The 14607-nt window shown below is 39.8% G+C and overlaps 1 protein-coding gene across 20 annotated transcripts in view; it reads left to right on the top strand.

The window, feature by feature from the left end:
- LOC125457120 (target of Nesh-SH3) overlaps positions 1 to 14607 on the top strand; it is a 313067-nt gene that overhangs the window by 29687 nt on the left and 268773 nt on the right. For all 20 annotated transcript variants that reach the window (XM_048540862.2, XM_048540869.2, XM_048540866.2 and 17 more), the window contains exon 2: positions 11841 to 12017. In XM_048540862.2, the coding sequence (XP_048396819.2) occupies positions 11841 to 12017 (177 nt within the window). The remainder of the gene's footprint in view (positions 1 to 11840; positions 12018 to 14607) is intronic.

Genomic DNA, 14607 nt, shown 5'->3' with positions numbered 1-14607 from the left:
TGGGTGGAAATTCCACACCCCAACAGCTTCCGGCCAAGCAAAAGGCAAGAGTGGTGGCCTTTTCCGGGAATGTTGTAAGCATTTCACCAAGATCCCTGGCTGTAGGTTTATCAAGTGGTTTGGGGTTTATGGGGAGGAAATTTTGGGAGAGTGAGGTTGGGAGTGGGTCAAACATAGAGGGGAAAGAGTATATTTCAGGAGCATTGTCCCTTGCCGATCTCAGGGCTCTTGATCAGGCACTGAGTAGCTGAGGACAAGTGAATCCCACAATGAGGTGACATGAAATCTGATAGGTATTCCTGAGCAATCTTCAGGAGCCATAGGGAAAGTTGTGAGGGCAGATGAGTTGTGTGCATCAGTCCCTCTGGTGGGCAGCTTGACTGTGGGAGGTTATCCACGAGACTGACACAAGAACTCCCACACAATTTATTGGGCCCAGCTTCCAGGTTTGCTTTTGTCATAGGTTGGATTAAATTCTGCCCAGGGTATCATAGAAAAGGACAGCAGTGAACGACTCTAAATGGCCCAATCAACCTTCACTATTATAATGGATCCTGTATCCATGTATTATCTCCCATTTTATTGAATGGGCTTCTACTTTATTAACAAAGTCTAATATTTGGTATTTTGCTTACTACCTTTAGAGGTCCACATAAATAGCATATCTTCATGTAGATTCTCAAAGTGTTGTTTTTGCAATAACCTATATTGCATTTAATAAAGGTTTGTCTCATAAGTTTCAAGTCTAATGTTTTCCTATAAAGAAGTGAGAAAAATAGATGATTAATGGTTATATCTTTCATAACTAGCCTCTCAGGTCAAATTTGCTATTGGAGTGTTAAAAGAAAATCTGAAATATAATCTGGCAAAGTCACTAGTGTTTTTATAACTCTGTTTTGGAAGCAAGCAAAATATTTATGCCCAAGACGAAGGATGTCAGTGCTGGAAAATACAACAGATTTGAATCCAGTATTAACATTTCAGCAATCCTTGGATTCAGTGCATGGAAACGGAGCCTCACAAATGTACCAGAACACTTCTGTCGCAGGGCCACATTCCTGTTACACCATTCTGACTTTTTCATTTTCCACATCAGCCATTATTGTGACATTGAATCGGGTTCTCATTTTAATGGCAGCTAATGAAAAATTGCAGGAAGGTTTGTCCTGCATATTTGTGCCAATTAGCAACCAGATCTCTGAAATAAAAACAGTATTTTAACCTACAACAATACCTTTCTTATTCTCACTCAAAGAGCTTACATTTTTATATTCCAACTTTTACATTAAGGCTTTTAAATTACTTTCTTGACATGTGTGTTCAGAGATCTTAATACACACCTTTGGAGTGGGTGAGACTTGAACCCAGGCCGCCAGCACCACAACAGTCCTTAATACACCGCATTGTGTTAAGTGAAAATTGCAACAGTCCCAAAGTGTCATTTGATTTGCCCTCATTAGACACTACTGATGGTGAGTCACCACACCAGATGAGGAGTGTTGTTGAGAAGGCAAGGCCTCGATTGTCAACACAAACAAAAACTGAAAGAGCTGCGGATGCTATAAATCAGGAGGAAAAATAGAAGCTGCTGGAAGACTGTCTCTGCAGAAGGCGGACTAGGGAGGGGCAGGGCATATGTGTCTGATGGTGGCATCTTGCTGGAGGTGGCAGAAATGGCATCTGATGAACTTCTGGATGTGGATGATAGTGGGATGGTAAGGACAAGGGGAACCCTATCACTGTCACGGGAGGGGAGAGAGGGGGTGAGGGCAGAAATACAGGAGATGGGTCGAACTCGATGGAGGGCTCTGTTGACAATGGTATGGGGGACTCCTCGGTTGAGGAAGAAGGTGGACATTTTGCACACTACTTTTCGAAGTTAGCCTTCATGATGACCTCAGTCATTATGGAAATTGAAACTGCTCCATTGGCATCACTCGTTGCTAACCGGGTATCCAGCCAACTGAGCTAACGAACCCAAAGCTGAAATAATTTTCTAGCTATTTTCCCATCAACCTTTTCAGAGATGTTATTACCCACTTCTGGAGTACTTGGGATTTGAACCTGGGCCTCCTAATTCAGAGGTAGAGACACTACCACTGCATGACTAGAACCCATCTAAAAGTCAACATTACTAAAACTGATTATTTTTTCCTTATTACCTTGCTATTTTTAGGTGCTTGCTTAGTGTAAATTGCCCAACATAGTTCCTCCGTGATAACAGTTAATACACTTCACAAGTGTTTCTTTGGTTGTAAAGTGCTTTGGTACAGCTTGATGTTATGAAAAGTGATATTTTTAAAATATGTTTCCTCCTGTCCTGTTTCATCCCCTATGACTTTTCTTCAAAATCCACCGCCTTGGCAAGCTTTTGGTCTCTCTTCTACCTTTTATGCTTTGTCTCTTTGTCAATTGTTCCTAAGTTACTCTCAACTGGAACAACTTGAGGTGATTTTCTATGTTAAGGACATGATATATTGAAAGTTGTTTCTGTTTTTTGAAAAAATGCACATTTCAACTTTGCTTGCTCTCTGTCCTAGGCCCCTTCCATGATAATTTCAGAAATAAGGATGTTTGCTGATGATCGCACAATGTTCAGCACCTTTTGCAACTCTTTGAATCCTGCAGCAGTCAATGTTCAAATGGAACAAGGCAAGGACAGTCTCAAGGCTTTGGCTGACAATGGAAGGCAACATTTACACCTCACAAATGCCAATAAGAGACAATCTAAGCACCACCCCTTGACATTCAATGATGTTACCAACACTGAATTCTCTACTAGCAACATCTTGGGGGCTTACCATTAATCAGAAAGTGAATTGGGCTTGCCATATAAATGCAGCAGCTACAAGAGCAGGTTAGAACTAGGAATACTGCAGTGTGTAACACAACTGCTGATTCCCAGAGTCTATCAACCATCTACAAAGCACAAAGTCAGGAGTATGATGGTGTACATCCCTCTTGCCTGGGTGGGTACAGCTCCAACAACACTTGAAGGATCTTGACACCACATAGGACTAAGTTGCCCTGCTTGATTGGCACCACAACCACAGGCATCCACTCTCTCCACCACTGACATTCAGCAGCAGCAGTGTGTGCGATATATATGATGCACTGTAGAATTTCATGAAAGATCTTGAGACAGCAACTTCCAAAGCCATGACCATCTAGAAGGACAAGGGCAATAAATACCATCCTGCAAGTTCCCCTCTCAGGCACTCACTAACATAACTTGAAAATACGTCACCATTCCTTCACTATCACTGGCTCAAAATTCTGGAATTTCTTCGGGCATTGTGGGTCTACCTACAGTACATGGGCCACATGCTTACTAGGAATGGGAAATAAATACTGGTCAACCAGCGATGCCCACATCCTGCAAATGAATTTGAATAAAAAATCTTTTTGGGCAGGGGAGCACATTGTTCAAGGCCTTCCCAAGTCAGTGTTGACTACATCAACTGCACAATCCTCCCCCATGCATCTAGCCACTTCTCTGAAAAATGCACTCAAATTTCTCAAACATGGTCTCCGCCTGGCAAAGCCATGCTGACTATTCTTGATTAATCTTTGATTTATCCAATTTTTCAGTTTATTTTCACTAATAGTCTACATGTTATATCATTAGGACAAAATGCTGGCACTAACAATATTTAAAGTTCGATGATTTTCAAAGGATTTGCTTATGATTCATGTTGTTGTTTCTTGAGTCAACCATGATGCTTAAATGTGGGATAATTTGTTTGAAAACTTCAGGAATTAAACAAAACTTTGTTGTGATCAAGAGCAAAGCCCAAAAATAAACACTGCTTGATTTTTCCCTAAGTATGATGTGTGAAGGTCTTATCATATGTTTACAATTAAGTTTTCATTTGTGGCAAATGCACATGTTAGGCTACAACTTCTGCTCATAAATCCTAATGATGCAGAATCAAAAATGTTATTGAATCAGTAAGGGATGATTACAAACATAGTAAAAAGAGGTACTTAATTCCATACATCTTAGTTTATGTAGTCTTTTTCAAAGATTTATTATATTTTCTCAGTTTAGATATTTCCAACTTTATTAATTTCGCTATAATGCTAAATTTCTGACTGGAGAATAGAATTCTTCATGTTCAGGGTGTTCTTGAGTCACCAAGACCTAATTAAACAGCTATGCATTTCAAGTTGCAAGCATGAAACAAAATTGATTTATTTTTTACCACTTCCCTTTCTATATGTACTTCGAAACACTCCGAAGTTCTCCTTGAAATGTGACAGCACTGACATTAATGACTGAAAGGAGCTTGCTACCAATTGATCAAAGTGCATCATGGTTTGAGCCACACCTTAATGGTGGACAGAGACGTGATGAGGATAGGAAAGGAAGAAAATTCTACATTCTTAGCCGCAGCATGCTACCAAAGATGTATCAAAAATAGACTTCAGAGATAATGGGAACTGCAGATGCTGGAGAATTCCAAGATAATAAAATGTGAGGCTGGATGAACACAGCAGGCCAAGCAGCATCTCAGGAGCACAAAAGCTGACATTTCGGGCCTAGACCCTTCATCGATGAAGGGTCTAGGCCCGAAACGTCAGCTTTTGTGCTCCTGAGATGCTGCTTGGCCTGCTGTGTTCATCCAGCCTCACATTTTATTATCAAAAATAGACTTGTTCGCTCAGATGTGGCATAAACTCATGACCCCTGAGGACGTACATCCATGCATTGAAGGACAGCTACTGTTGTCACTGATGTAGGACAGGATGCATCATTTCTAAAAAGTGCTCCAACAAATGTATTGGGTCGAAGCTTTCAGAACTTGGTATTCAGCTCCTCTGTTTGAATCTGCAACTTTCTGTTCAACTAACAACTACATCAAGTAGCAGTCAGTACCAGAGCCAGCGAGGATGTTGTGAAAGCAAAGCTGCACCACATTCAAAAAATATTGTTCCAGCAAAGAAGTAATGTATGTGCTCTTCTGTGAGATCAATTACTTTACTTTTCTTGAAAATAATGTCCATTTTGATTTGAAAGCCTTTCTTGTTTTTAAAATCAGAATCCTACAGCTTTCAAAGGTTAGCAAACCAGATTATGTTGGAATATTTATTATTGTCAGGAAAAAGCTATTTGGCAACTCTCTTTATATTTGTACATTGTATTTATGTAGATGAGAAGGAAACACATGTTACTGGCTTGTGCTGTTCCTTTTTACTGAATAAAACTGGTTCACTCAAAAGTACAATTCCCATTTATTGCAACTATTAGGGAATTGCACAATTATTAACTATTCTTTACCAGCAATAATATCCTTATTACTAATATTAGTGAGTCACTGATGTAAATTAGAGAGAGACCACTAAAGTTCATAATTACGTTACACTTTAACAAACTGAGATCATAATGATAATACTTGGTCCATTACTTGTGCTTTTATGAACCCTGTAAGTACTTTGTTGTGTTGGGCCAAGGATTATATAAAACTAAATGACCCTTAAATTGTAGATTTGAAACATTCCAGTCTCTTGTGCTACCGGGGTGCTTGTGAATGATTGCCCTGATATTTCAATACTGGGCCAGATAAAGTCAAGGAGGTGTTTGATTGGCTGATTGCCTGCCAATGACTGCATGACTTCACAATTGTCATTGTTAGCATGCAATAAAAGTTGCAGTGAAATAATGGCTAAAAGTGTGATACGGCGTATTTTTAAACACTGACAGTAACTTGGGTCAATTAGGAAACCTTTGGAAACAGAAATTTGTTGTACAGGTTGATTGCACATACCTTCACTCTAACATCAACAGCAAATATGTCCCTTACGAAAACTGCAGTTGTTGAATTAAGTATATATTTCAGGGATGACAAAGTTTCAAAATGGTATAACTCTTTAGCGACTGTTTTCTTAAATCATTTTTATGTCAGTAGCATTCATCATTTTCTGAAGCACCGCAAAACCACTGGGATATATACTAGTATAGAGTTGATACAAAAGAACTAATACTTTCCAAAACACTCCTAATTTGACAATAGTTGGGCTGTAAATTAAGGAAAGTAAACCTTTCCCTTTCAGAATTAAGCATACATGGCATTGAACGGGAAGCTGGACTAGTATGAGACAGAAAAAAAATGCAAAGGTATGCTAATAGTTTTAGATAAGCTGTGACAAGGTAACTGGAGATGATAAACTCTGGCACAGAGCAGTTGGATAACTTGTGCAATGCTTAATAAGAAAACTTAGATAAAAGGTTACTCCAGTTAAGCAATGAAGAGGCAGTGAATGTTTCTGGAGCAAGCCTGCACGTCGCAAATGTCAAATGATATGCTTTTCTTTGATTCTTTAAATGATCCATGGTATTAGAATCCCAAATTTCTTAACTAATCAAGTTGGGTAGGTGTAAAAATTGACCTGAACCCGTCTGTTGAAACCTCACTTTTTAAAGCAGTCCTGACAAAGGATAAATTCTCCAACTGGTAAGTAAATAACTGCAAGGCGTAGAGCCGTAGAGTTTTTACAGTTTGGAAAAGGCCCTTCAGCCCATTATGTCTCTCCTGGTCATCAAGCATCCAACTATTCTAATCCATTTTTCTGCTCGTAGCCTTATATACTATGGTATTTCAAGTGCTTATCCAAATTGTTCTTAAATGTGCTGAGAGTTCCCATCTCTGCCATCCTTTCAGGCAGATACGGTCTAGGCAAAATAATTTTCCTTAAATCCCCTCTAAATCACCTACTCGTTACCTTAAAACTTTGCTCCCCTTGTTATTGACCACTGTACTAAGGGGAGAGGTTTCTTCCTGTCCACCTTTTTATGTCCCACAGAACTTTATATACCTCAATCAGATCACACCTCAGCCCTCTCTGTTCTAAGTAAAATAACCCCAACCTCTCTAGTTTCTTTCCATAGTTGAATCACTCCAGACCAGGCAACTTCCTGGTGAATCATTTATAGACCCTCTCAAGTGTGATCCTTCCTATCGTGTGGTGACCAGAACTGAACACAGTACTCCAGCTGCGCCCAAGTCACTTTGTATACAATCCCATGATAACCTCCCTGGTCTTGTAGTTAATACCTTGACTAATAAAAACAATCTCATATTCTTGTTTACTTACCTTATGTGCCTGCTCTCTTGCATTTTTCAGATCTGTGATTATCCACAGCAAGGTCTCTCCTATCCAGTGTACTCACTTGCCTTGTTAATCCTCCTAAAATGCATTGCCTTACATGTTTCCAGATTAAATTCCATCTGCCATTGTTCTGCACATCTGCCTAATCCATTTGTATTATTCTGTAGTCGAAGAATTTCTATCTCACTATTTACCACTCCACCAATTTTAGTGTTATCTGTGAACTTACTGATCAAACCTCTTACATTCATGTGGGGATCATTAATGTACATTACAAGCAGTATGAGACATAGACCAAAACCTGTAGCCAGCCACAGGACATAGAAAAATACTCACAAGAAAGAAACTTTGAACATTTACCTCTGCGTCCTGTCAACAAGCCAGTTTTGGAATCAATTTGCCAAGTTGCACTGGATCCCATGAGCTCTTAATTTCTTGACACATTGTTAACAGCATTCCTAAGTCAACGTTGACTATATCAACTGTACAATGCTCATCCAGGCATCTAGCCACCTTTCTGAAAAATGCACTTAAATTTCTCAAACATGGTCTCCTCCAGATAAAGCCATGCTGACTATTCTTGATCAATCCTTACCTTTCTAAGTGGTGATTAATGCTGTTTCTCCAAATCTTTTTTCAATGGTTTCCCCACCATGGATGTTAAACTCATTGGTTTATAGTTCTTGAATAATTGTACCGCATTAGCTGTCTTTCCATCCTTTGGCATCACTCCTGTGGCCAGAGAAGATTTGAAAATTAATTCCAGAGTCCCAGCAATCTCCTCCCTTGTTTCCAACAGGAGCCTAGGACACATCTCATCTGGGCCTAGTGGTTTACTTATTTTAAGTTCCCTAAAACTGCTAATAGCTCTTCCCTCTCAATTCTAAATTAATGGTTTGTTACGGACCCCAACCCTGATTTCTATATCTGCATTATCCTTTTCAATAGTGGAATGCTAAATGCTAATTTAAAATGTTCTATGTCTTCCAGTACAACACACAGATTGCCACTTTGGTCCCTAACGGACCCTACTGTTCCCTTGTTCATCTTTTTGCCTCTAATATACTTATAAAAACTTTGGATTTTCTTTATATTATCTGCCAGATTTTTACTTCATGCCTCCTCTTTGCTCTCCTCTAGATCTTTTCCTATATTTAGCCTTGTTATTGACTTGAACTTCCCCTTTTCCCTTACCTAATTCCTGTACATGCCTCAATATCCAGGACCCTCTTGAGATATTTGGTTCCATTCTTCGTGTTTATAGAAGCATGTTGGCCCTGCACTTTTGCTGTTTCACTTTGAAAGATTTCCACAGCTGTGATGTAGATTTTCCTGCAAGTCACTGCCTCCAGTTCACTTTGATCTGATTGTAGCTTATCATATTAAAATGGCCTTCCCCTAATTCAGAACCTTTATTTCTATTCCCACTTTGACCTTTTCTACAACTAACTTAAATCTTACAGATTTATGGTCATTACCGCTGTTATGATTCCACTTGATGTTATGAGCAGACAAGATCACAGAGCAAAGCCTGATGTGGTAGATCATATTTTGGTTTGATTTTAGTAATGCGGTCTCTCACTGAAACAGAACACACAATACTTCTGATTTTGCTTTATTAATAAATCAGAAGTTTATTTACAGAAGAAATTAAGACAAAATAGAATAAAACAAGCTATTTTATATATACAAATTCAAAGATTTTTAGACACAGTAAAAGTATAATCACTTTAATCCCAACACATAAATTAACAAGGAAGCAATGTTTTTTGTATGGTACCCAAAGCACACCCGAGTAAAGTATTCCAAAGCACACCTTGTATGGTATTCACATCAGAGGCCCTATCTCTAACATTTCAATGGGTTTAAGTCACTTATATTTTTAACTTATAGGCGTAACTACAGATAACTTCTTTCTGGAGTGATTAGACTCCTGAATTAAAAATACTCAGCAATAAGTAATCTGTTCAAGGTTTTATCTGAACATTTCAGCTCTGGAAATTACACATGACTTTTTATTTCCAAGGTAATCTAATTTCACTATATCTTTCCCTTCTCACGGGCACTGGTCGATAGAGATAATGGGAACTGCATATGCTGGAGAATCTGAGATAGCAAAGTGTGGAGCTGGATGAACACAGCAGGCCAAGCAGCATCTTACAAGCACAAAAGCTGACGTTTCGGGCCTAGACCCCTCATCAGAAAAGAGGGAGGGGGAGAGGGTTCAGAAATAAATAGGGAGAGGGGGGAGGCAGATCGGAGATGGACAGAGGAGAAGATAGGTGGAGAGGAGACAGACAAGTTAAAGAGGTGGGGATGGAGCCAGTAGAGGTGAGTGTAGGTGGGGAGGTAGGGAGGGGATAGGTCAGTCTGGGGAGGATGGACGGGTCAAGGGCGCAGGATTAAGTTAGTAGGTAGGAAATGGGGGTGGGGCTTGAGGTGGGAGGAGGGGATAGTTGAGAGGAAGAACAAGTTAGGGAGGCGGGGACGAGCTGGGCTGGTTTTGGGATGCAGTAGGGGGAGGGGAGATTTTGAAGCTCACGAAATCCACATTGATACTATTGGGCTGCAGGGTTCCCAAGCAGAATATGAGTTGCTGTTCCTGCAACCTTCGGGTGGCATCACTGTGGCACGGCAGGAGGCCCATAATGGACATGCCATCTAAGGAATGGGAGAGGGAGTTGAAATGATTTGCGACTGGAATGTGCAGTTATTTATTGCGAACCAAGTGTAGATGTTCTGCAAAGCGGTCCCCAAGCCTCCGCTTGGCTTCCCCGATGTAGAGGAGGCTTCAACGGGAACAGCGGATGCAGTATACCACATTGGCGGATGTGCAGGTGAACATCTGCTTGATGTGGAAAGTCGTCTTGGGGCCTGGGATGGGGGTGAGGGAGGAGGTGTGGGGGCAGGTGTAGCACTTCCTGTGGTTGCAGGGGAAAGTGCCAGGTGTGGTGGGGTTGGAGGGGTGTGTGGAGCTGACAAGGGAGTCACGGAGAGAGTGGTCCCTCCGGAAGGCGGACAAGGGTGGGGTGGGAAAAATGTCTTTGGTGGTGGGATCAGATTGCAGATGGCGGAAGTGTTGGAGGATGATGCGTTGCATCCAGAGGTTGGTAGGGTGGTACGTGAGTACGAGGGGGGTTCTCTTTTGAACTGCTTTGATCTGAGAACCTCATAGGATTGCTCAAAACTCAAAGTAAAAATAAAAAAAACTCTCACTTTCCTCATGATTGAAAATAGCTCCAGAAATCTCTACATACCTTGAGGCTTCCTAATTTACCTTGCCAGGTTGCAACACAACCCAAGACAAACAAAAATGAATTAGTGGTACACAGAAAGATCCATTCTAAAGCTAGCCTTCCATGCCTGTTTTTAAAGAAATTACCATGGCTACAGAAATATTTACTAGTTATTAATGTAAGATACATAGGAAACCAACATGCTTCTAACTCAAAAACCAAAATCCCAAATTTACAATAAATTATATTAAATATATTTATTAATCACTGAGTTGACAACACAACAAAATGCCCCTCACCAACACTGTCGATACTTGACCAGCTTTGTTTCCTAAAATTTGTTTATTTGTTTAATGGTTTATTTGCTTGCTCAAAAGGATAGAAGAAGCATTTATTGAAACCGGCAGTGTAATGTAAGTTTTTGAACTAAATGCTAGCAATGTGAATACATCAAAAATTGAGTCAAGTTTGACTTCTGGGCTCCTCCTCCACCAGCTGTGTGTAGAAATTTTACAAATGGCTTTGTTCAATTTTTTTTTACTCTAAGGACAACCAATGAGAGAAATAGAGCAGTGTGTTCACTCCTTAGCTGAGCAATGACTTTAATTTCTTTGATACTTATGTGGGCAGACAAGTGGAAGGCCCACTCCATTTTCCAACACTGATATTTTTTGTGAGAATGAATTTTGTTTTAGATATAGATCCTGCTGTTAAACCTGTTTCTCTTGGGCTGCAGCAGACTTAGGCCTTGTGCAGTGGCCAACCTTATAATGACCACTATGTAGTTCTTTGTCTGTAAATTACAAGCTCTCTGGTGGAAGGGTTTGATCATGAGCCTTTTGAAGGTTAAATTGGCTCATACTTCTAATTGGCTTCTTAAGGCCTCAAAATAGCAGCAGCAAGCATCTGCATGCTCCTGGCCAGTGTTTCACTCAGGACAAACAAGGGGGATGCTTTCCTGTGCTTGCTGTTAGGTTTTTGGCATGATTAAATAAGGAGACTGATGCTTGCTAGAGATCCTGTTCTCAAATTTAAATTGTCCTGATGTCTCCCTCAGTGAACCCTAATATTTCTCTAACCCCATGATTTGACCTGATCACTTACCAGTGCAAGCTCTTATTACAGTGCCACCTTCAGTATAATGAAGTCTGAGGCACAATATCTTGGGCTGCTTGGACCTAACCATTTTTTTGTGCAGGGTACTAATCCTACACAAGGCCTCCTGAGTTCAACCAAGGGTTGTTGTTGCAGGCTATTTTCGCCTCTAGCTCCAAGGTGTCAATGGTCAGATCAAAGACAATGCCTAGAAAGATGACAGCTGCTTCCATGCCAAGTTTTTCAGGACAAGAGCAATGATTTTTGGCTGGTTTCTTTATGCTTTAAGGTATTAGGTGCTCTTGCTTACACATATCTATTCTCCTGGCTCTGTGGGTTAGTTTGTATATTTTCAGGATTTAACAAATTTTATTTTGTTTCTTTGTGATTTACCTCCAGTTAAAAGACAAAGCTTAAAGGTCCGGATTACTGCTAAGGATGACACTATTATATTACAGTACCTTAGCTCCAACCCTGACATCAGACTTCAAGGCTACATTATTGGACACGGTGGTCGAAACATCAAGCAGAACCTCACATTGCCTAACAATGGAGATCCATTTGAGGTTGATGTTGGTAAGAACTCAAAGCCATATGTTTCCGCTTAAAGGGAGAAAAATTAAAACCATGTGTAGCAGCAGAATGACATTTTACAGAAAAAATGCGTGCTCATCACCTCTCCCATTATACCATCAAATTCCCTTCCTTTTGACATCATTTGGAATTGTCATTTGATTAATGAGGACAGAATTACTTATAGGAAACGCAAGATAAATGTGAGGAATGATTTCCATTTCCTTTGTTTTATATGAATCTGCATAGAAGAGTCCTGGGTTTGGAACTTCAATTGCAATTCTTTGCACACAATAATCAAATTATCCACTGTTAAAGAAATCTCCCTTGGTGTTTGATGCCAGTTTTTCTACTTCTAGATTTGTTTTCCATCATTAGATTCAAGGAAACACTTCTGTGACACAAAAGCTAAATCTACTGACTTTGTAACAAAAATAAATAAAAATATAGATTAAGGCAGGATGAAAGGAAAAGTGAAAAAAGGATTTAATTTTATATATTAGGTTTTTAATGCCTCCAACAGGAAAAACCTTAAGGAATGAGTCTTCATGATGTTAATAGTTAACTTTTAGTATTAAAATGATTCCTTGATCATTAATATTTAGTACATCATTAAAGAAAGGACTTATGGCTAATTCAGCCTTAAATAAATAAATACAAATCTCAACTGGCTCTAGGACTGAGTCCATATGTCTTTTCGTCAGGTACTAAATTTAAGTTACAAGTTCAGTTCATATCATCTGCACAATACAGCAACTTCAAGCTGTATTTTAATGGTAAACCAGATTGCCAGATGCAGCTTTTGCAAGACTAATGGTAGAACATGAAACTCAGCCAACGTTTTCAGATTTCTGCATCCACCCTTTTCTGAAGCTGCCGTAACATCTGCACATAAGTAATGGTGAGAACTATTAGTTCTGCCGTTTTCTTTTTGACAACAGATTCTGGCCAATGTTTTTCTAAACCAGATGTGCAGAAAAGTGCTCTTAGCTTTGTTTTACAAATACCACTGAGACAAGAATTCAACTAATATGATGAAGTACTGGATTATTAGTTTACAACTTTTACACATATTCATTCAATCTTCATTTGGCAAGTGGCTATTTTTAAATGAAACACTTACCATTAAAGTGCTAAAACAATGAACTGCAGCTCAAGGAATGATCATTTTCTGATTGTATGTATTAGCTCAATCCAGTTCTGAAGAAGGGTCATTGGACCTGAAACGTTAACTCTGCTTTCTCTCCACAGATGCTACCAGACCTGCTGAGCTTTTCCAAGAATTTTTGTTTACGTTTCTGCTTTCCAGCATCTGCAGTTCTTAGGTTTTTTGTTTAGCTCAATCTATACTGGGTCTTAAGTCAAAATTCAACAATGTCATCAATAGTCATTATCACTCGATTACACCTAAAGCCACTGTTCACAAGGAAGCCTTTAATTTCATTAACAATGCAACATTTAAATTGACACAAGAGAACAGGAGTAAGTTATCAAATGCCTTTTAAAAAAGTTACTGACACAAACATCTACACGAAAAGCAATCACTATAAATACACATTCCATGGACCACTGAGGTCACATTAAAATGATTTCATGTTATTCTCTAACTCAGTCTTTGCACTTCAAGTAATTCAAAAGGTAATCGACTTTGAAATGTGATTACACAGAAATGAAAACCTTTGTGGCAGCTGTATACTACTCAGAACTAAGTTATCTACTTCCCTTATTCATTCATGGGATGAGGGTGTCGCTGAGCAGGCAGCATTTATTGCCCATCTCTAATTGCCCACAGGGCAGTTAAGAGTCAACCATATTGCTGTGGTTCTGGAGTTACATGTAGGCCAGACCAGGTAAGGACAGCAGTTTCCTTCCCTAAAGGACATTAGTGAACCAGGTGGGTTTTTCCTGACAATTGGCAATGGATTCATGGTCATTACTGGACTCTTAATTCCAGACATTTTTATTGAATTCAAATTGCACTATCTGTCATAGCAGGATTCAAACCCAGGTCCGCGGAATGTTATCCAGGTCTCTGAATTAACAGTCCAGCAATAATACCACTTGACCATCGCCTCCCCTACTTGCCTGAATAAGTACAGCCATGGGCACTAGCCACGCACACCCCATACCCATGGACATTGGCATCCAACATGTGCCAGTCTCTATGAAAACTCATGGCACATTTCATATCCACTTAGAAGGTGCTTCTGCACTTCAATGCTTCTCCTTGAGTTGCACCAGCAACTATCATTACAATGCTGCAGTAAGGATATTTGATGTTCAGCTCATGGGCTGGACCAGGCAGCACCTCTGGACTCTGCTTGCCATTATAGTGCCATTTTGAGTCTTCCTGGATGCTTGCAGAATCTCTGCCTTCCATTGCTTTGCCTTGCCTTTTTGTATGTTGGCCCTTCATCCAGAGATACCTGGCTTATTTCACTACAGTCCTGTTGAGCCATTTAGCACAGACACAAAGACAGGAATCTTACCCTGGTTGTCCACAGGCCTCAGTCATGTCAAAGACAGATAGACATTGCTCAGGGATCCTGAATCAATTCACTTCCAGGCCCTGCTTGGGTGCACGGGGATGAGA

Source organism: Stegostoma tigrinum, chromosome 12 (assembly GCF_030684315.1).
Source record: "Stegostoma tigrinum isolate sSteTig4 chromosome 12, sSteTig4.hap1, whole genome shotgun sequence".
Classification (NCBI taxonomy): Eukaryota; Metazoa; Chordata; class Chondrichthyes; order Orectolobiformes; family Stegostomatidae; genus Stegostoma; species Stegostoma tigrinum.
The sequence above is the reverse complement of the archived record's forward strand: the minus strand, read 5'-3'. Positions and strand labels throughout refer to the sequence as shown.